Source organism: Eupeodes corollae, chromosome 2 (genome assembly GCF_945859685.1).
Source record: "Eupeodes corollae chromosome 2, idEupCoro1.1, whole genome shotgun sequence".
NCBI lineage: Eukaryota > Metazoa > Arthropoda > Insecta > Diptera > Syrphidae > Eupeodes > Eupeodes corollae.
The window spans coordinates 49,280,958-49,304,334 of NC_079148.1; the positions used below are offsets into that span (position 1 = coordinate 49,280,958).

Here is a 23,377-nt window from a genome sequence, read left to right on the forward strand (position 1 = left end):
TCACACATAGCACCAATCTTAAAATATCAGGCTAAAGAAGTTATGTTGACTAATTAAATACTCAATACTCAGTTTCGAATAAAATTGACTAGGCTAAGTGAATTTGCTGTTGGAAGTGTCTTAAGGCACAGTTTACACACACATTTCCCATTTTATTAAGCTTTCCTTAAAGATTTAGTTTTGTTTTTGACCAGGGGGCTATTTCATAAACATTCACAATTGTGATTTGTAAAAGGTGATAATTTATTAATTTACATCTTGACAGTGGTCAAAATCTTTTCCACAAAAAATTTGACAATTTTGTTAAATTGCAGGAAAATGCCCGACACATCTCATTTTTTCGTTTCATAAAGAAATTGTCAAGACAATAAATGTAAAGTATTCTTTCACAATTGATTTATTATGTTTTAGGCACTTCCCTTTTTAATAATAAAAACACGATTTTTGTCAACTGTCAATATTTTATATAGAACATATTTGTCAGACAAGTGTACAAAATTTGCAGAGTTCTCACCTGCCAATTTGTATGAAATAGGGAACAGTTTTAATTTTCTTGAATCCTAGAAATTTGTATTAATTGTTTTTGATATTTTAGTTGGATTGTTATTTTTTTGTCATTGATAAATATTTTATTATATTTGTATGAAATTATAGTGATTTTTTCATCATAAGTAGACTTTCAATATGCCTAGCTTGAACCTAGATTTCGAAACAATCAATGATGATATCAAAAGCTGCTAAACGGTTATAGAGTCTAACAAAGCAACAAAGTCCCGGATATATATATACAAGTGCTGGTAGTAATATTATTGTGTAAAGAGCAGCTTGAAAGTTGTGGTTAACTTTCTGGATTTAAGAGCGTTGACATACATATTACAGTCTGGTTCTATGACGAACGATACAAAAAAGTACAAGGGTTAAGAAGTTATGTTGGATAATCAAATACTCATCATGGCGAAATATGTCCTCACATTCCGAGATTCGGAATTTGATAAGTAAGGGTCGTTTTAAAGAGGATAAAACAATAACAATACTAATGAAGTGTGTGGCTTTTGTCTCAGTTTATTTTGAAAATAAAAAAACAAGTACCCATCCGAATGTCGGCCACATTGACATTTATTTAAAAAAACTGACGATTTGCTTGTCAAATTTCGTTAAATTTGCGTTAAAAAATAAGACGTTATCTTGAAATGTTTAAATTTAAACTATTTTTCAAAAAAAATGTAATCTATTAATTTACACTTGTCGACAATTATTCTTTTTTTTCTGTCTCACAGAAAAATAAATTATTGTTTTTTTTTTAATGATTACGATGTCCTAAATTCTAATCTCGCCTTTAATTTTTTTTATAAAATTAGGTTTTCAAAATAATTGCTAAAACAACCCAAGGGCGGATCCAGACTTTTCATCAGGAGGGAGGTGGGGGTCACACACTTAGATGAGTTTTTACTCACCGCTTAAAAATGTTCTCTAATGTTTTGTAAAGGATGCTAACAAAATTTAATAATTGCTATCAAATTATTTAGAACACTGTGTTGTAAAGCAAGTTATGGTCTAACTATTTAATTTGGATGACTCATATGAAAGCATTCCAAGATTCGAACAGTTGTCTAAATATGCCATATTTGAGAGCTAAATACAATAGCTAAGAGAGGTTTTAGTGCATTTCCCGCAGAAATGTAGGAAATTCTTTTGAAACTATTGCATTTTTCCAAAAACAAAACACACTTTTCTTGTTTTAATTTTATTAATGCGAAAAACGCAGCAAACATTTAAAAATCCAGAAAATGAGATATCTGATATTTAAAAATGTCGGGCTTTTCTTGACGTTTTTTTTTCGAACTCAATTTCCGGGAGTCTCTTATTACTATCGTTATCAATCTGCTTACTCGTATTTGGATCTTATAAAGGAGTCAACAAAACTTAAAAATTGCAGAGACAGAAAGGTTTGGTTCTTGAATTTAAGGAAATAGTTGTATTTAAGAACATAATTTATCTAAAAAAAATAAATTAAAATAAAGTAAGGTAAGTAAACAAATAAGTTGGGAAGAAAAGTTTTGTAGCCGTCACAAATTACACGTTTCAAAGCTTTTATATCAATAGATATGAAACGTTTATTATGTTTTTCACTTAGCCATTAGTTTAACAAAAGTGTCCCTTGATTTTTTGGGACATTTGTATTATTGAAATTCATGTTTGAATCTCAGTTCTAGAGCATTCAAAGCAAATTCACTTCAAAAGTAGATTTATTTAATTTTTTAAGATCTTTTGTATTCAACAGAAAACCAATTTTGAAAGAAATGAAATGCACGACTGGGTCGCCAGAACTTGATAATTTATTCCAAAAAGCCTGTTCAAAAATATTGAATATTTTAAGATTTAAAAATGTACCTCCAAAATAAGTTCTTCTCAAAAATTTAAATGACATGTTATTTGTCAAAAAAACTAGATTAACCTATTTTTTCGAAAATCATTTTAAATTTTGTCTTAAAATTTATATTTTTGGTATAAGCACTAAATAAAGAGCATTTTACATTCAAATTTCGTAAAATATGTTGTCCCCTTTCTTAGATATCGAGTTTTGCAAAACAAATTAGTATTTTATTAAAAATAAAAAAAAAATACATTTTTGATCATAAAAAATCATCATCAATTTGATCATTGACAAGAGCTTGCACAGAAAGAGAAGAATTTTGAAATCGTTCCATTAGTTCTTGAGAGAACTTAAAAACAATATGAAGATTTTTTTTGAGGTGTACCCTTCTGGAGCAATACGAAAATATGTTTTTCTTGTAGAAAGAAGCCAAATTAAGAACACAAAATTTTGAGAGTTTTAGAAAATAAAATATGTTTGAACCAAAAAATTTGCGTGGGTACTGCTGTTATTTTTTGTATTATAAACAATTATAAAACTCCCTATACTAATCAGCTGAAAATCTTAATTTCAATCAAAACAATTGTTTTGACTGTAGGGGCCAGGAAAGACAGACAGACGGAAGAAAGGAATCGAGGTACCCACTTTGTTCGACTTCTTCATAATGTCATATTTGATTAAAAACTCTAGCTTGAAATTATTTACTAATGCAAAACTTGCTATATAGTTCCTGTATGTCGCAGTAAAAATCACTTCAATGTTCACTATTTATGTGTGCCAAAAAAATGTAATAATAAAATTGAAGGCTAGTTTAAGGAATTCAAAGGTACCTTAATATAAAATGGATGATCTCTTATTCAAGGTTTCATCTTAAGAACCTGAATATTTGCTCTTTTTCTAAGAAACAAAAATAATTTGAGGCATGACTAAAGTTTTTTTAAGTTCTAAATTGAGCGAAAATCAAAATTTGAGTTGTTTTTGACAGCAAACGATTTTTTTGTGAATGTCGTTAAATTACTAATAAATCTTTAAATTAAATCTTTACTTATACAACTTAACTGTATAAGCTTTTTGACTCATATGACCCCCCCTGGATCGTCAATTCGTCAAATGTTGATGAATTTGTGCAGTGTTTTTGGAATAGGGCTGAATATCCTATTCTAATTATGTTCCTGGTCCAATCTTCAGCAAAAGTAGTACTTTTAGCAACAAAGTTTAAGGAAGTAAATACAAATGGTGTTTTTATATACAAAAAATAAATAATTCAAAATATAATAGGGGTCATATCTATTAACGCAATACGATTTGTTTTGAATTGAAGGGAATTAATACGAAAAAGCTTACAAATTATCTCCCAGGGGGGGTCATGACCCCTACGACCCCCCCCCCCCCTGGATCCGCCATTGAAACAACCAAAAACGCTCTTATTTTAAGTTTAAACTTAAAATATCCCTTAACAATAAAATGTATGATGATATGTATAAATCTCTCTCTTCTAGATATAATTTTAAATTTACTTTGTTACTGGAAATTATCATTTATTATGACATATATGAAATTTTGAAAAACCTTAAATTGGAAAATGTTTATAGTTTTGAAAAATACGTCTGGACCTAATTTTGTGTGCTGTATTCGAATCCAAACTATAAGTTTAACTTTTTACCCAAGTTTCTTTTTTTAAATACCCGTTTTCAACATTTTTTAAAATTGTTTTAATACATTTCAAAAACTTGATATGACAGAATTGTGTATAAACCACAGATTCGTTACAAGAACAAAACTTACTTTAAAATCATTTTGACTTTTGCTATTGAAACCCGTTTTAACATATGTTTGAACGTTTAGCGAAGGTAGATGAAATCTATAACTAAATATTGAAAAAAGAGAAGAATTTGAAAACCAATACACATTTTACTGACAAAGAAAATAACTTCATAAATTTAATGTAGGTACGTGTTATTTCAAATTTTAAAAAGTAATATCTCAAAAACATAACGTGATGGATTAATTTTGAAGTTGGATTTGAAATAAGGCCATCAAAATCCATTGAAAAAGTGCAATTTTATTGCCAGGAAGAAAATTGTACCGACCAGAAATTTTTGTTGGTTATCAATCATATGAATTTTCGTTTCAAAGTGTTGACTTGTTCTTGAGATATTGAGTTAAAAAAAATTCTATATTTTTTTAAAAATCCATAAAAAATATACATTTTTGATCATCAACTATTATTAAAAGAGATTTTTCAGAAAAAATTACTTAAATCGGTTCATTGATTCCTGAGAAAATTAAAAAAAAATTAATAACGGTGTCATGTGGGGGGGGGGGGGTGTACTCTGCTGGAGCAAAACAAGAATATGTTTTGAATATCGAAAGAATCCAAGTTGAGAAAAGAAAAATTAAAGAAAACTTTGTATTTTTGACCAACAAATTTTAATGCAACTAGATACAAGTTTGAACCTTATCCACCCAATGGTTTAGGCTTTAGGGGTGAGGGCCCACAAACAGACATAAGATAATTGCCATATACATACCATGGGCACGTAAAAAGCACACTTTACCTTTTATATGGTGAATTGCATACAAAACTCAGCTCTTCCCATAAAATAACGGGGTTCTCTTTGCTTTAAACTAACGAAAACCCGAGAGCATAAAACCGTTAGATTTTGTATGGTTTCTATTAAAAGGTGGGCTTTATATGGGAAACTAGTCAAAGATCATTGTTAATAGTTGGTCATTTAATTAGCACAAAGAAACTTTCACTCAGAATTATCCACATTCTGATTGATTTCATATAAATATATAAAATTTTGTTTTAATTAATTGACCGGTAAGTGCTTATGCGTAAATTTGAAAAAAAAAATGTCTGTAAAAATTGATAGACATGGGAAAAGGACCACATTGCACAGAGGATAAAAGGCAGATAATAAATGGGATGAAAGCTCAACGAAAGACGTTTTCGGTAATTTCGGAGCTATTAAATTGTTCAAGAAAGCTTGTTTACAACGCAATTCACCACATTGAGACATTTGGAACTTCACAAAACGTTTCGAGAGCCCCACGTGCAAGAAGAACCACATAAAGAGAAGAACATTTGATACAAAGAGCTTCGACCGCAGACCCATTCAAGACTTCAAACCAAATAAAATCTGATGTTGAGTTACATAACGTTATTTCTGTGTCTTCTCTCAGGGGTTGAATGAAATTCAATTAAGAGCTGCATAACACAGAAAAAACTATTGTCTAAAATAAAATATAAAGTGCAGAATTCAGTTTGCTAAGGAACATCTAAGAAAGCCTCTTGATTTTTGGAAAAACGTTATCTGGAGTGATGAATCAAAGTTCTCCAGATTCGGATCAGATGGAAAAAAATATGTTTGGCGTCCAACTAACCAACAATACATCCCAAAGTACACTCTTAAAACAGTTAAACGCGGAGGAGGAAATGTTATGGTGTGGGGAGCTTTCTATTGACCAATTGTCAAAATAAGCTCAAAAATGGATCAAAATATTTATCAAAAAATATTGACAGCTCATATGATTCCCTACGCTGATGACAATTTGCCTTTGACATGGCGTTTAATGCACGATAATGATCCGAAGCATACTTCTCGGTTAGTAACATCATGTTTAGAGGATAATTGTGTTAGGGTTTTGAAGTGGCCGGCTCAATCCCCCGATCTCAACGCCAATTTCAAAGGTCAAAATCCCAAAAATTTTGAGGAATTGTGGGAAAATATTAAAAATGCTTGGTATTCAACACCAATAGCACGGTGCAGAGAATTGGTGGAAAGTCTGCCAAGAAGATATCAAGCCTTGATTGACAGCAAGAGTTTTCAACTTAATATTAAGTAAAATGAAGAAATCAAAAGGTAAATTCAATTTTATAGCACATGTGCTAATTAAGTGTCCAAGCTATAATGAAAAAAGTTTACTAACTGTGGTTCTTATTTCTAGTTTCTTACAGAAATAACAGAAACTAAGAAACGTATGGTTCCTAATACATTAAGAAATATATGAAATTTAATTTAAGCAATAAAAACTGTATGCACATAAACCTTAAACGCTCCTTTCACTTGATGTCCTCCTTTCCTCCTTTCACAATAATGTGTGCTATTTAGATAACCACCACTGTATATATTTACTTCTTGTTGCAAGTGAAAATATAAACAAAATTCGATTTGGTCTGATTTATGTGCCAAAGGCTCAATAGATTTTAAATTTCAAACTTTAAACACCATTACCTTGAATGGCAAACTTGTCAGGCAAATGATTTTCTTCTTGACACATTTCGTAAGAAAGCATTTGGATGAAAGTGAACAACATAACATACAATTGCTACAATCGTTCATTTCCTTGAGCCAAACGTTTGGTGACTGAAAAGTGTTGATAAATAAACCATTTAGATCATTTAGAAGGCATCATACTACGCACTATCGACGAAACAAAACTGGGTATGCTCGAGAAAGTGGTATTAAATAAAGCATAGAAGCGACCATATATCAAAAATATATTTCTAATTTTAAATGCCTCACAAATGGCTTCTGTTTGTCATTCTTTTGAACTCATGGTTACACGATGAAAGAAAATTACAAAAAATAGTAAGTATACGCCTCAGTGTACCAAATCGTTTTATGTTTGGTTCAAGCAGTTAAATAAATTCGTCTTAAGTATTTTTGAATTTCAACGGGTGTGAAGTTTTTAAATGAGTTAGTAAAATCATCAGGTTCTTACCTATAAAGTTTGGTGCTTTTCGTTTGCTTTGTGGTGGACGAAAAGTTGGTTTGTTTTTAGGTTAGGTTAGGTTAGGTTAAAGTGGCTGTCCAAGATGGAAACGGACACACTAAGCCCAGATACCACATGAATCTTGAGGCTTCCTCCTAAGCTCAATAATTATACTGATATGATTTAGATCGTTTAGATCGTTAAAGAAGAATTCTCCTAGGTAATTCTTGCGCTTTCGAGCCAGAGCAGGGCATGTGCAGAGAAGATGAAGAACTGTTTCTTCCTCTTCCTCATGTATACAGCTTCTGCAAAAGTCATTTGAGAATACCCCTAGTCGCGTGGCGTGCTTTCCTTTTAGACAGTATCCGTTTATGACACCAATTATCGAGCTTATATGCGATCTGCTTAGAGAGAGCAAGCACCTTGAACATTTTCAATCCAGTGTTGGCCAGATGTTTTTAGTTGAACCAATGTTCTACACTTAACCGCAAATGTGCGATTATTGATTTCAAAATTACTCAATCCTTCAACCTTATCAAGTTCAAGTCAGCGTTCACATCACAAAGCGAAAACTAGAAGACTCTGTCCTGGTTAATAATACAGTGTTTTATTCGAGCAACAAAAAAATAAATTTTATCAATCTAATTTATCACATTTACATCCATCAACAGCACATTTCAGCTCCATCAACATAAATTGATAAGAGGTTGATGAAATAAACCCATCTATAGGAAGGTTAAGGTTTTTCACTTCATAAAGCTTGACCGCATTTTTCTTAGACACAGATTTCTTATTGTCCTTTTTTTGAGGTCCTGGATGAGCGTATTTTCCTTAAATTCAACTTTAAGACATACTTACTTTTTTTTAAGATATCACACAATTTTTGTGCTCCAAGTGGAACACCCTGTTTAAAAATGTCCTCAACATCTGTCTACATATACGACTCCGAACCACCCACGTTACTGTTCACATGCATTTCACTCCCTGGTGTAGAACTTAATTATCATTCACAAATCTGATGGACCCTCCGACTCGCATGAGCCACTGGAGTTTGCTGTAGTCGATCTATCAACTCCATCTTGACTCGATCTTATTTATATGCCTCTCCATGCACTTTTACCGCGCTGTATGTCGTAACATTTGTTTTCAACCATCTTTGTCCCGATCCCAATAGAAGCATCAAGCAATTTCCAGTACAAAAAGTCACTGAAACACCGTGGAAGAAGAAGAGGCAGAAGAATAAGAAGACGACGACGACGACGCACGGCGAAGAAGAAGACAAAACAGTGTTTATCCGTCACCATCGATTGGCTTCTGTCAGCACTTCAGGCTTCCTCCAGACTCCAGAGGTAAGATCACTCCTTCTCGTTCTCTTATTATGTATGTTCGTAATGTTTCAGCTAAGTTGTTGTTTTTTAGTTTTGTTTTTTTTTTTTACCACCAAGGTAATACATTCCACGTTTTGATTAGAAAGTTCCTACCGCAAGGTGATCAAATATTTTTCCCGATATCTACACCTATTATAAAAATGTAAGGACAAGAAGGAGAAGAGTACCAGAGAAACAATATAAAAGCGTATCGATCGATAAAGCAGCGTTAATGCAGGAAAATCCAATAAAAATGAAATAGAATCTGTAAAACGGAGAACTTGGTATATACTTTTGTTCTGACACTGGCTTGGGCTTGAGCTTCATCACGACGACGACGAGGACGGGAATGTCTAGAGATACAAGTAGAGGTACGTGCTCCGATGCTGACGACTAACCTCCACTTTGAATATGATCGTTGATCGTGCGATCGAAAAATCTTCGTTCTCTGAGCTTTGCTACGACTCGACGACACACAGAACTACAACGACTAAAGTCGACGACAACGACGAACTTGATATCACGCCAACATTATAATGTCGCTGTCGATTTTGCGCTCGAATGATGATGCATGTCTGTCCGAGTGCGCAAGGCATGGCAGTTGGCAGTGGTGAGTGGTGTGTGCATGGCATGCACTTTCGGCTTTCGTTTGGCTTCAGTTGCTGCAGCTTTGACAAGGGGTTGTCTTACTGTCGCCATGCGACGACTTCGAGGCTTGTGTACCGATATTTGCGACAGATCGGTGCGTTAAGTGGCGCGTAATATGGTTCTATAATTGTATTTCATATTCATATACAAGCATAGATATACAAATACATTCATATGGAAGTAAATGAATTGAATTTCAGCTTTTCTATTCGTTTTTTTTTCTTCAAGATTTGATTGGGTCTAAAATATTGGGGCTTTGTGAACACAGACAAAAAACATCTTAATTCGAACAGTGGCGAAATAAATAGAAGATCATGAGGTTTTTCAATTTTTCCGGCTATACAAAATTTAATTTGAGCTATTGAAGTTTCCCATATTTAAAGGTTCCCTATGTACTAATCTATAAGTATTAAAAACTTAACTCATAAAAAAAAATCTCGGTTTCATAACGAATGCGCGCCGCCACTAAATGTCCACCTCTAAAATCAATATGGGAACGTAATGGTCCATTTTAGCCACAGAAAGTGGTTGAAAAAGAATTTGTATTAACTAAGGAAATCAAGTTTCATGCTAACTGAATTTTTGTTTTAAATGTGAATATCATATTTTATATTTTATCCACATATCAACCACAATACAATATGTGTTAAAGCAACAACTAAATACTTTAACAACAAAGATATACATTTAACTTAGTAATGCCTTATGCTTAACAAAAAGTAATTCACGTATTTGTAGCTACTGGTGTTTTTGGTAAAGCCTAAAACTAAATGTTCTTTTTTTAAAATAAACAGTATAAGGTATGTGCTATTAAAGAATTTTCAGAACAAACAATTTAGAAACTTCTGAACACTTCAAAATCAAGCGCACAAGTAGTGTATCACTTTAAAAATCTCTGGTAAATGACTGACTTACTTACTGGTTCATTAGTCATTCACTTCATAATGTTGATGATTTATCACTAATTGTCTAATTAGTTGAATGTTTTTGATAAAAAGTGTTATGATAAAGACTTAACTTTAACAAAGCATACTCAACCAACTGAAGAATTAATATCACAAACCGAAAAGTTGACTTCTTTTACAAGTAATGTTGATCAGATCGCCACAATACAACATTGTTTATAGAAAAACTAAGGAACTTAGCAGAAACTGATGAGTTTGTTGCTTAAAAGACTATCAAAGCTGAGATTTCTTCAATCGAAAGTAATAAACAATTATCAAACCTCTGCTAAATGACTGATAAGCAGGCATTTGAACTCAACAGTTCAACACCATCAACACTTCAAACTCAAGATTTATGATCTAAAAAGGTTAGTTTTAGTATTACTTCAGATTCAAGTAACAGTCTAGCAAATTTGATTGGAAAAGATCATTAACTTTTTCTTCACTTAAAACACTGGTAAAATCTCTAACACCGGTTGTAAATACTGAACTTATAATTATATAACAGAGTTAAATTGAGGAATCTTCTTTATTAACAACTCCGAGCTCTATTTTGAAAACAAAAAACTAAAACAACCTCAAGGAGAAAAATCAACTGGGAAAAACCCTCCTCAACAACAATTCAAACTTCTACATTAGGATTAGATTCCATAAATAATTCTGATCAGCCAGATGCAAGAAATTATTTGACTACTTCTTCTGTCAGTATCAATCTTACAATATTTCCACAAGTAGAAAATCAATCCAGTACTCTTTATACCAAACTCAAATCTTAACCAATATCTTCTTTAACTACAAACCAAGCTACTGATACTACTACCGATAACATTTGTACAGTCCAATTTTCAAAAACTGAAGATTCTACTGAAACAAAAACTACTAATGGAAATTATTACAATATTTACCACAACAAACAACCAGCCTTCAAAAACCATATATTTTTTTCACTTCCAAAACACGATTCTTCTTCCATTTTTCCATCACCAATCTCCACAGCAATACCGAATCTTAAAGTGTTTCCAACTTTATTTCCACGAACCACACAAAATAACGAACCCGCAGAAGCAAATATTTCTAACAAACAATTTAACTGACGTTCGGTTCATTTCGGTCCTGTTGAGAAGATATTGGGCGGGATTATTTCTACAAAAAGGTAATTCTAATTAATGACAGGACTTAACTGCTTGATCCTTGATTGATATCGAACAACGAGATCAACTTGTTTTTCACAGAACTTATTTAGAACCGAAACTCAACTAAGTTCAACTAACCTCAAAACTTTTCCAATATATACTTTACAATATCTTCCAAAGAAATCTAAAAACAATACCTTTCTTACGAAACAAATTGACTTTCCAAGTCCAAACATCAAAGTTACTTTAAATGACTTAAAGACTCTTACAATCTATTCTCAAAGCTTTGTAAGAAAACAATTCAGCAGTTTGTGGTTGCATAAGTTTCGTATCGTTTCCGATATTGGTGTTGGTATCGGTTTTGCTACTGGTATCGGAATTAATATTGGAATCAGTGTCGTAATTTATATCACTGTTAATATCGGTATAAATTTAAATATCGGTAAGGTTACTTTGAAATTGAAAACCTATGCTTAATTCAATATTGTAATATATTTTTATCAATTCATTGAACATATCTCTTTAATTATTATAATTGCTCTTCAAAAAGTTTTCGAGCAATGTTAGGAAAGAAGATTTTTTTAAGGAATTGTAAATTTATCCTAGAAAAAACATTAGTAACATCGTTCGGTTTTTTTAATAAAACTTACTAATTCTTTTATTTAGGTCATCAGACCTGTTAAGTCCGTTGGGTACCCCTTAAAGGGGATAGGGCGTCTATTACGCCTACGCTCCATCGTCTTAGGTTTCCGGAGATGTGTTTCAGTTTCAGCTCTTGCCAAGTGACGCTGATTTCTTCTTGACTGTCCTGCTCCATGTGCTTCTCGGTCGTCCAGCTCTTCTTTCTTCTTGTGTTAGCGGATTGCACTCTATTGCTTGGCCTACAATACAGTCGTTACCATTTCGAGGCGTATGTCCAATCCATTGCCACTTATAACGCCTTCGCATAAAAGAGTCTATAGGTTCCTGGCCTGTCCTTCTTTGAGAACCTCTGGAAATTGGGTTTGGCCAGAAAATTCCAAGGATGTTTTGAAGACATCTATATCGTATTCATAAAAGTTTGCAGCTTCCTTGTTATGGCGGATGTAACCTTCAAGGTGCTGAACCCATAAAGAAGCACAGATTCGACATTTGTGCGAAACAGTCGTAGCTTTGTTCTTTAGCTAATAGAATTATTCCTATTTGCGACAGCATACCGAACAGCGTCTTTGCTTTGCCGATGCGGCAGATGACATCTTGTTCGGTTCCGCTTTCGGTGCAGACGATACTCCTAAGGTATTGAAGGCTCTCCACTTTTTCCACGAGGACAATTTATTTCCGAGGCACATTTTTTTTTGCCGGAATTAATTTTTAGCCCTACGACTTCTGCTTCTCTCTCCACACTTGTTGTCATTTTATGGAGATCCATGATCCAAACGTGCATTGTCTGCGTAATCAAAGTGCTTTAATTAGGACGTCAATAAAAGGTTTCAGAAGATTGTAAGCAAAATATTGTTAAGGGTTTAAAAATGTACTAGAATTTGATAAACATTTATCAATTTAATAAGTGACTTCAAAATGTTAAACCTTTCTTTTCGTTTTGCTAACTAGTTCATTTCTTATTGCAGTCCTTGAAAATAAATAGAGCAAATACTCTTGAACGGACCTATTGTTGTTTATTGTACCATTCCATCCACTGTACTTATGTCACATGGATTTAGCCAATTGCTAAAAGTTAAAGTTAAGCAAAATGTTAAAAGACAGTAAGATGTTAAAATCGTTTAAAGTTAAGCTAACCATCTTTTAAGATAAGTAAATTGATGCAAATAGCTTTAACATTTTACTAGTTAGTTTAAAATTTTGCTCTAATATCTCTAATATCAAATAAAAAGTCTAATGGTATTTTGTCACACCATTTCAGTGGCCATATTCGTTCAGAAATCACACGGTTATGATTATTTGATTATTGATTATGATTATTTTGTGCCTTGTGTGCCTTGTATTGTTTAAACAAAATATCGTCAACGTCAATATCTTCCAATTCATGCCACAAAAATCATTTATTATACCACGGTATAATGCAATCCATTCACCGTAAGAGTTGCATTAATCCTATTCCCGAAATGAGGTCAAATCACATCACTCATCAGCCCAGAAACCTCACCAAACATAGAAAAGTTGGGAATGTATAGGTTTTTCAACAACCTTTCTTGGATTTTCTCAGCCTCAAACAGTGATAGATAAAAATGTGGATATTTTTGATATATTTCTAGTACCTAACAAATTTTTCTAGAAGAGTTCTCCTTCGAAGTATTTCAAAAGTGAATTAGTTTTCCGAGAACGTGACTGCAAATTTTTACCATTTTTGTATTGAATTATAACAATTTGAATGCAATGTTGACGCGTGTAGCGTTCCACTTGTAAAAATAACGCAGTATTAACTTTTCAAATGTCAAAAGATGACACTTTTAAAAGTGACAAAAACTCAAATATTGTCAAAGAAGTGAAAAGATTTCAAATTTCCTTTAAAAATTGATTTTTTTCGTGACGCATGGAACACGGTTTGGAATTGTTTCCTTGTTTTCCATTGTATTAGTTTTACTACGTAAACTATAATTGTAGAGTTGCAAATTCTGAGCTTATTATTTAAAAAAATTGAATTACTATTGGTGTAAAGAGAAGTAAATGTGCCGGAAAATCCAAATCTGAAAATTTGAACTTAAATCAAAAATAAATCCATTTATTTCGCCCCATGGAATGCAAAAACAAGGAAAATTTGTGTTTTGACAGATCTAGATCAAAAATAAACTGATTCAACTTCACCATTAAAACCCCATTATATATTAAGAACACTTTTTCATATTTTCTCCAGAAAAACTGATAGTAGCTACAAAAACAATCAAATGCTAAAACTTATGCTCATTTGGACCATTTTCAAGGCTCTTACGCCTAACACAATTATAGGAAAATTGTTTCGGATGTTTTTTCTCATTCTGAAAATATGATCAGAGAAAGAAGTACTAGAGGTGTAGATAAATGTCAAAATTGTCCAATGGCACCGTGTGTCATGCGGTGCTGTTTCTTTTTAGGGATTTTCCTTGTTCCTAAAATTAAAATATGTGCTCAGTGTTGGCGTGGTTCAATAGTCAGTTTCCTGCTTCCATTACAAAAATAAGATAGACAGCAAAACAACGTTGTTTAATATTTTATAAATTTTAATTTATAAATTTTCTTTATAAATCGATTATATTTTATTTTTGTAGGTATAAATAATATGAAAACTATTTACACTTTATCTTAAATAACTTATCAAATATTCGCAAAATACATATTCACATAAATTTGAATTAGGTATATATTAAAAAAAATTAACTAAAACATTTATAATTTTTTTTTTCATTTAATTTTAAACATTTAAATAATCTCTCCTAGCTACATTTTTAATTTTAAAAACTAAAAACTTAAAATTAAGTTTAAACTTATTACACTTCACACGAAATTCTTTATATCAGCAGCGGGCCAATTAAGGGACGTTCACACTTTCGCAAAGCACAAAAATCCTAATTCAGTTCGATCTCAAAATAATTCACTGACGGTCAGTAAGGTCGCCACACACTTCCTGGATCCACAACATCCTCATCGGTGCGATGTTCCTGCGGAACTTCAGTCTCCTGTTGTACTTGTACGTGTTGCGGGTGCGGGTGTGGGTGTTGTTGTTGGGATTGGGAATGCGTATGAGAATCAGTTCCTTCGTTACTCAACATCGCTGACTCATGATCTGATGTTCCGATGCCGATTTCAATGCCAGATCGACTGCCACCAATCGAGCTTATGGTTAGGGAATTCTCGGGGCCGAGATATTGTTCAAGCTTATCTGTGCTATGAAGATGCAGGTGGATTTGGTTTTGGTTTACAGTTGAGTAGAGCTGAGGATACAGAACCATTGTTGGTGCCGTATGCCCTGGATACTGAGGTTGTGCCGCACAGCTTCCGTACTGGTAGTTATTGTAGCCGTTCGACCAGTTGTTGTAGGATGGATAGGAGGGATTGAGAGAATCAATTTCAGGCTTTGTGGATCCGTAAGTTGGACTACAGATTGGCGGCTGGGTGTGAGACATGATTCCGCTTGTCGCTGCAGTTGGAGCGATTCCCGTGTGATGATACTCGGAGCCGGCACAAAAGGGTTGCATGTCCGTCAACACAGTTGGCAGATGGAAATTCCCGTGATGATCTGGTGCTGGCGGTGGCGGTGGTGGTCCTGGCGGAGGATTACCTGCTGTGTGACTATCATATCCATACGCTGCAGCCGCCGCCGCACTCGATGCATTCGTCTGCAGTTGCTGGTACGTATGATACGAACTCATACTTGGCGTCGTTGTGCTCGGCGTGTAGCCCGTCCAGTCGGCAGCGCCCATCAAATTGTTTTCTGCAAAGAAAAATTGAAAAATATTGATTCAAAAACATATAATTTTCCACAGCACGACAAGGTACTGTATTGGTAGGTATAGGTATCAATGGGGGCCAATATACTGTCGTGGACGTTAATAGAGCTATTATAACAGTGGGTATATCTTATTAGAGGTATAATTAATGGGTTTTGTCACCGAACGATGACAAGTCCTATGTATAGACCTTCGCAATTACCAAACGTCAATTGAGGGCAAATTAATGGCAATAGCGAGTGAAGTTGAAGAAGTTGTTTGTTGTGTTGCTCTAGCAAGTAATAGAGTCATTATACGAGTACTTACCTTTTCGCTTTGACTGACAAGAGGGTGGCTATGCGAAGGTAGACTGGACAGATATAGAAACGTTCTGTTTTGTGTTTAGAGAACTAGGGTGACTGATGAAAGGTAGCAAATAAATTGAAATACCAACTGACAATTTTGTTTGAGAAATTAATATGGAAGGGTTAATAAATTAAGATATTGATTTTAAAGATTTAAAACAATACAAAAGTGGTTTCATATAAATATTGGAAATAAATTTGAGTAGTTGCTTTGTTTTTAACAATTTTCGGATTGAAACCGTATGTAAATGTTTTAAAGGCTTAAATTGTTTTGATTACAGAACTCAAGGTAAAATATTTGCACTATTGTGAAAAATAAGCTTTGTTTGTGTGCAGTGAGTTCTTAAGTGTTTAAGCCTTTTTGTGTTCCATTTCTGTGTAAGAAAAAACTGTTAGAATGTCCAGACTTAAGCAATGTTTCAAAAATAGTTTAAAGTTTAATCAAAAGTAAGACCATAAAAAAGTAAGACATAATAAAAAATAGAGATCTGGTAATGTCATTGGGTCAAAGAATTCGACTTGAGAGTTCTTGATAATTTCTCAATTTGATAATATTAATAGACATGGTTAAAAACTAAAGAGTTCACTTCAAGTTCAATTGATTTATTTTTTCATAATTTATAATTACAATTTTTAGAAGATTTTTAGTCTGCTCAATCGACAAAGTTAGAAATTGTAGTTTTAAATTTGTAAAACACACCAAAAGATTATTATTTTTGAAAAGAAAAAGCAAAAATAAAGCCAAAGCTTTTCTATAGAAATGGTAAAGATTCATTTTATCTCGTTCACAGTTATGATGCGCTATTACATGTTTATCATGGATATCATTCCCGCCAAGAAATGTCTTTCTTAACTCTATTAATATTGGCCATTTATCGACATATTACACATTGAACAAATAATCGGCAGATCCTCACGAAGTTCAATCGTACTAGTTCGCCTCTTATTTTAAAAACTGCAAATATTAGCTTTTGAATAATATCAATTTTAAAATAATTTCTTTCAAAGATTGTGTTTCAGAGCGCTTTATGTGGCTCTATGTACTGAACAAGCTGCCTATGGGATACATTCGAGTCTCCATTTTTAGCGATGAGAATCTTTGACTTCCTTTCTATTGCAGGCTTGGACGTTAAAAATAAAATCTAGTCTGCAGTAATGTGGTAATTCTTTGAACTCCTTGAACCATAGACTTTTCTTTTAAATAATATTCATCGCAATTACTTTAGGTAATCTGTTATTATCTATATTAAAAACTCTTAAAAGTAAATCGATGTGCAGCCCCAGGGTTTTTTGGAAAAAAGGGTTAATGGCCCGGTTTCAATAATTATCATCTAGTTTGGTATATTTTTCAGGTAGAATCTTAACAAATTTTCTACCGATTCATATTCTCTGTAGCTCCAAACTTGTGCTGCAAACATCAATATACATTCTGCTATTGCAGTAAGCACTTTGTATTTTACGCCATCTAAAATAGACTCTTTAGCAAAACAGTTTTTCCATGAGAAACTTATGGCCCTTTTCGCTCTGATCAATTCGTCTTTAAAATGACTATCCTTATTCAGGTACCTAGTAATAAGTATAAATAAATAAATAAATTGGGTGGCGCAACAGTCCGTTGAGAACTAGGGCCTAGTGACTTACAACTCTCAACCATTCCTGTGTGCGAGTAATGTTGTCAGGAATGGAGGGGACCTACAGTTTATATGCCGAATCCGAACGGCTAATTTGAGAAAGCACTTTTTCATGACAAGAGTTACTCTTCGAGAATTTGTCAATTCCTCGCAAGAGGCAGTACCCGTGAAAAGACTTTAGATGACACAGGCAGGGATCGAACCCAAGACCTCTGGCATGACAGTCCACCGCACTAACCATCATGCCACGGGTACTTTGTAATAAGTATACCAATGTATTTAAATGTTGTCACAACTTCGATAGATTCAATGGTTGAAATGCCATTTTTCATTTCTATCCAATCTGAGAAAACCGTTTTTAAATACCATAGCCTTCGATTTTTTAAAAATTGACCATGAAATTCCACAACTTGCAGTATGCTTCGAGACGGTTGATCATTTTAATTGGAACGTTTTGGGTGATAGAGCTAAAAGAGCAACATGGTCTTCAAATAGGAGGGCTTTAATTGAATATTCATCAATAAACAAAGAATACAAATGAGGATTCAAGGGGCATCCCAGTTTTACACCAATTGTTATTTCAAAACAGTCTAATCTTTCATTGGCTTACTTCTAAAATAAAAATAAATGAAGTGAAAAATACAAATCTGTTTACAAACGTTTGTAATCGGTCCGATGTGTTAAGTTTCAAAATTTGACGTTTCTCGACGTTTCAAGGTCGAACCTAAATAAAAGGCTTCAAAAATGATGTCTGTAAGTGCGTGTGGACTTACGGTTGTACGTCCATACGTTCGGAAACCATTTTTTCTTCAGCATTATCAAACTGTCAAAGATATAGACAGCAAATATTTTAGTTTTCGAGACAATAAAACCAAAAGTAGCAGAAAAGTCAGCAAGAATTTTGTTTTTTTAATATAATAATTTTTAAAAAAGTGAACAATTTGGATGACCCCAAATATCCCTCGAACCAATAATGCTAACGTCTTTTTATATATCTTGACATGATATCAAATTTGTATAAGTTCAAACAACTTTCTACTAACGGTTATTTTTTAAACCAAAAACTTTCTCACCTCGAAAATTTTGCAAATAAAAAATGATATTATATTCAAAATAATTGTATGTACGTATTAAAGAATAACATTTTTGACATCTGGTAATTTTTTTTTTAGAAAAATTTAAGTGTTAGTTTTCTTACAAGAAAAAAAAAATACTACTAAAAGTTGGTAAAAATTGTTTAATTGAATTCGTTTCAAATTGCTTGGCAACAAAGCAAGATATTTTTTTATCCATTTTGGGTTTCAAATGCATGAGGCTGGAATTTGACATCTGTCAAGCTAAGTTGTTAAACCAGCTTTTTTTTCAGTTTTAATCCTAACATTTGTGAAAATAGATAGCTTAACTACCGCACAACGCATTAAAAGCGTTAAAACCTACTACAAAACTGCTGATTTTGCCACAGCCACATATCGTGCTTTAAAAGTAAAATTGTGAAAAAATTTGAAGAGACTGGTTAAAGATATTGTAGTTCCGTTCATCATCATCGTTTTGCTCATACCACTGAAAATATCGGAGCTGTAAGTCAAAGTGTTGCCGTAGACCCAGTCTCGATTCTTCGTCGTTCTCGGGAATTAGGACTGTTTTTCGGCGCATGGCATATTTTGCATAAACATCCACATACAGTCCGGCTCACACAACATCTGAAGCCAGCTGACCATTCACAACGTCTCGTAGATACGTGGAATGGGTGCTTGGACAACAGGCGGTGGACGGTGATTTTTCAAACAAAATTTTCTGCTTGAGGTACCTTTGTCACTGTTCGTCATTGTGCGCTCTCTGCTCTGGTGGTGTGATTGACCACCACTTCTTCAAAATGACTATGAAGACTGTCACCGACAATTCGGAGCGTTATAGTCATATGATAATCTACTGTTTTTTTTACTGCTATTGAAGTCTTAGAGGATATGCGGTTTCAACAAGACGGTGCCACACAACTCGAGCGACTATGGCTTTATTGCAAGAAACATTTTCTGGCAGCGTCATTTCTCGTCATGGCGATATCAACTGGCCACCAAGATTATACGATTTGACACCGCTGTACTATTTTTGTGGGGCAACGCGAAAGACCGTGCTTATGCAAATAAATCTTTAGTCATTGAGAACTTAAAAACCCCAACACTCGTCAAGTTATAGCTGAGATACCGCTAAATATGTTTGAAAAAGTGGTCAAAAAGTACCACGAAAGAATCGATGCTTGCAACAGTTCGCGTGTTGGCCTATCTACACAAAATTGGAGAGAACTGTTGTTCGATTCTAACATCATATTTTTTTAATAGAAAAATTAAATTTGTAATTTTTATAGGAAAATACAAATTAAAACAAAATTCTGCTAAAATTAATACAAATTGGTTTTCGACTAAAAATCTAAAAATATACTTTGCAATCAAACTTATGTTATCATATGGAAATTATTTTTGCTATGTTTTCGTAATTTTTTAAAACTGATAAGAAATGGTTTTCGACTCAAGTATTAGGAAAACAAGGAAAGATATTGACTTCAAATATTAATATTGTGATTAATATTTTGTTAAACTTTTATAAAAATCGATGAACGAGAATTCATTTAAATTGCTTTAGAAAAAACCACACGCCAAATTTTTTGAAAAGTCCTTTTTGCATCTTTTTAAGTTATTATCTGAAAAACAAAATTTACTTGAAAAGTAGATATATCTACTGGATCATGAGGCACAAAATAGTATCCCGAATGTAAGGACGTACGCATGCACACGCACATACCGATATCTCCCTAAAAATCTTTGATTTAGATTCTAGGAAGCGTCTTCAAACGAGATTTCAAAATAGTCAATACGACAAATTGGACCGACTACAATAACTTCCTATGCGAAGTTAATACAAAAAAAAAACACTTTCGAAATTCAGCATAGAAAAACCTATCTAAAATCAGTTTTAATCTAAAACTCCTTTTAGTCCTTTGACTCCACTAACACACAATTTTTGTTTTCTCTAATTTTTACAATATTGTTTGTTGTTCAAAGAATTTTCTTAATTAATATTTCAAAGACATAACATTGAAGATTGAACCCTTCCAAAAGATTTCATTATTTCTGTGCATTATTTCATAGATCCCGAAATAACACCGCGAATGTGAAGGTTTAAACTCTAATTAGCTTAAATATAATGAAAACATTCTCGTCTCTCTTCCAATGAAAAGGTATAATTAATCAAAATATGTTTGATGAAGAGTTTTTCTTTTTCCTTTTTCGTTGCTGTTGTGTTGTGTTGAAGAAAATGAATGACTTAGTTGAAAATATGACTTGTTTCGTACTTTGACTTTGGAAAATACTTCGATTTATTATGATACGAAATATTTTCTTGATAACAACTATAGGTACCTAAACAGCTTGTCATCAAAAAATATCTCCATCATCATTGGGGGGAAAATTCAACTTGTACGTAAATCTGTATCAAAAATATTTGTTCGTTAATTTTTTTTGTTTTCAAGTAATTAAGATTTCTAAACATGGAGCTGTTAAGTGTCACTGAAAGCCTTAACCAAAATGACATGTGTTTGGCACCATGCATAGGTAATATTTTCAATTAATTTCCCCTTTCTTCTTTATGATGTGTGGGCTATTTTGAAATACCTTTTATGTTCATAGGTATACAACACAAGTCTAAGATGTTAAATTTAACTTCATAGGGCAATTTAGAATAATGGTTTTTATTACATACATATTTGCGATAAAGACGTTATTGTCGAATAGTCTCGTAATTTTTGGGTAGTTGCAGTCAAAAAGTATATAAAACTTAGTCAAACATTGCAAGAATAATAAATTTGAGGAACTCCCTAACGCTAATGCTTTGTAACATGACAGTTCAAACGGTTCTATAGCAGATATTACATATGGGCTTTTTCATTAGTAAATAAATCAATTTGTTCTTTTGATCTAGATCTAGAAAAACATAAAAAACCCATATTTTTGAATTCCATGGGGCAAAACAAATTGATTTAAGAATAATTATGTAGATCTGGATTTTGTAGCAGCATATGATTAAATAAAATGCACCACGGAAAAAAAAATATTTGAAGGAAATCTGAATTTGCCCACAGAAAACCCCATTAGGTTACGTTTAACCTTTGCGGTACACATATTGACTCATTGTACTGAGGGCGTATCGGAGGTCTGTCAAGTCCCTCCTATTTTTGAAACGTGGACTTCTTGATTTGAGCTATATTTTCTTTTGTTTGCTTTAATAATCTAAGATTGAAAATATTAAGCACAAAGGAAAGAATTATTAAATTAAAAATTCCAACTTATTTCGAAGTATTGCGAAATTAGTATTTTCTGATATTTTAAAATATATTCTATTTAATTCCAAAATGATAATTTGATCCAATATAAAACCTAGATGCTGTGTCTTTTTTTGTCAACCTTCCTTGTACACCAGATTTATACCTGACTCATGTATCTTCTTCGTAGATGAAATCTTAACTTACTTAACTTGTTAATTTATTCAATCAATAAATTGGTTTGAGCTTTGAGCTTCTCCAAACCACATACTTCTATTCCTCCATTAACAATATTTGATGGCTGCTGGGGCTATAAACATTTGGCTACTTGTATACAATGATGGGATTATTCATAAAATCATTCAAAGCATTAGATTTTAGATTGAAAATATACATAGGTAGGTCGTATCGTCAATAAATGAGTAAACATTCCAAATATTAAAATTTTTTTTATAAATGTGATTGTCACCTTAAACTGTAACGTGTCTGCAAAGAAAAAGAAACATTATATTTATCAAACGACTAATGACCGGAAATACTTTAATCGAGTATCATCGACAACACTATGAGACAGGCGCTAAAATCAATATCGGGTTTTTGATCAAATTTAAATGCAGAAGGATGACAAAGACTTGCTTATCCAAAAGTTACACATGAAAAAAACAATAACTATGATGAGGCGACAAAAATATTAGGAAATTTTTGCTTTACTAAACAAAAAACCGTTTAAGGCGGATTGAAGATAATTCGATGAAATGTTTGACAGATTTCACAGTACCCGTGGCATGATGGTTAGTGCGTTGGACTGTCATGCAAGGGGTCTAGGGTTCAATCCCTGCCTGTGCCACCTTAATTTAAAAAAAGTTAATTTTCGCGGGTACTGCCTCTTGCGAGGAATTGACAAATCCTTCAAGAGTAATTCTTGTCATGAAAAAGTGCTTTCTCAAACTAGGCGTTCGGATTCGGCCTTAAATTGTAGGTCCCTTCCATTCCTGACAACAGTACTCGCACACAGGAATGGTTGAGAGTTGTAAGTCACTAGGCCCTGGTTCACAACGGACTGTTGCGCCACCCCATTTGATTTTTTTGTTTGACAGATTTCTAAAGTTTGGTTATTTTCGATGTTGCTTAACATGTTGCCCCTAATTAAGATGAAAAATCCTTTACTACGTTCAAAAATTTGTCGTTTTCAAGAGTAAATTTGAAAAATAGGTTGGAATGCAAGCCACACTGATAACTTTCTATCCATGCCCGTCTGTCAATGTTTTCTATGACTCTTACAAAAAATTAATAACAATATTTTAAGTGACACAAACGAATTATTCGAATCTTATCAGTTTTTTGTTATTTTTGTAGGTTTTCGAATGTTTTCTGAAAATTGTGGTACCTAACATGATTTGTCTAAAATATAACTAAAAATAATCAACAATATTTTGCATATAATAAAATAAGTTTAATTTCAATATATTTTTTCGTTCCCG

The 23,377-nt window shown here is 32.9% G+C and overlaps 1 protein-coding gene across 1 annotated transcript in view; it reads right to left on the bottom strand.

The window, feature by feature from the left end:
* Nucleotides 1–14,473: 14,473 nt before the first annotated feature.
* LOC129948088 (protein lozenge) overlaps nt 14,474–23,377 on the bottom strand; it is a 54,074-nt gene continuing 45,170 nt past the window's right edge. The window contains exon 5 of the mRNA XM_056058909.1: nt 14,474–15,593. Coding sequence (XP_055914884.1) covers nt 14,764–15,593 — 830 coding nt within the window. The 3' untranslated portion in view covers nt 14,474–14,763. The remainder of the gene's footprint in view (nt 15,594–23,377) is intronic.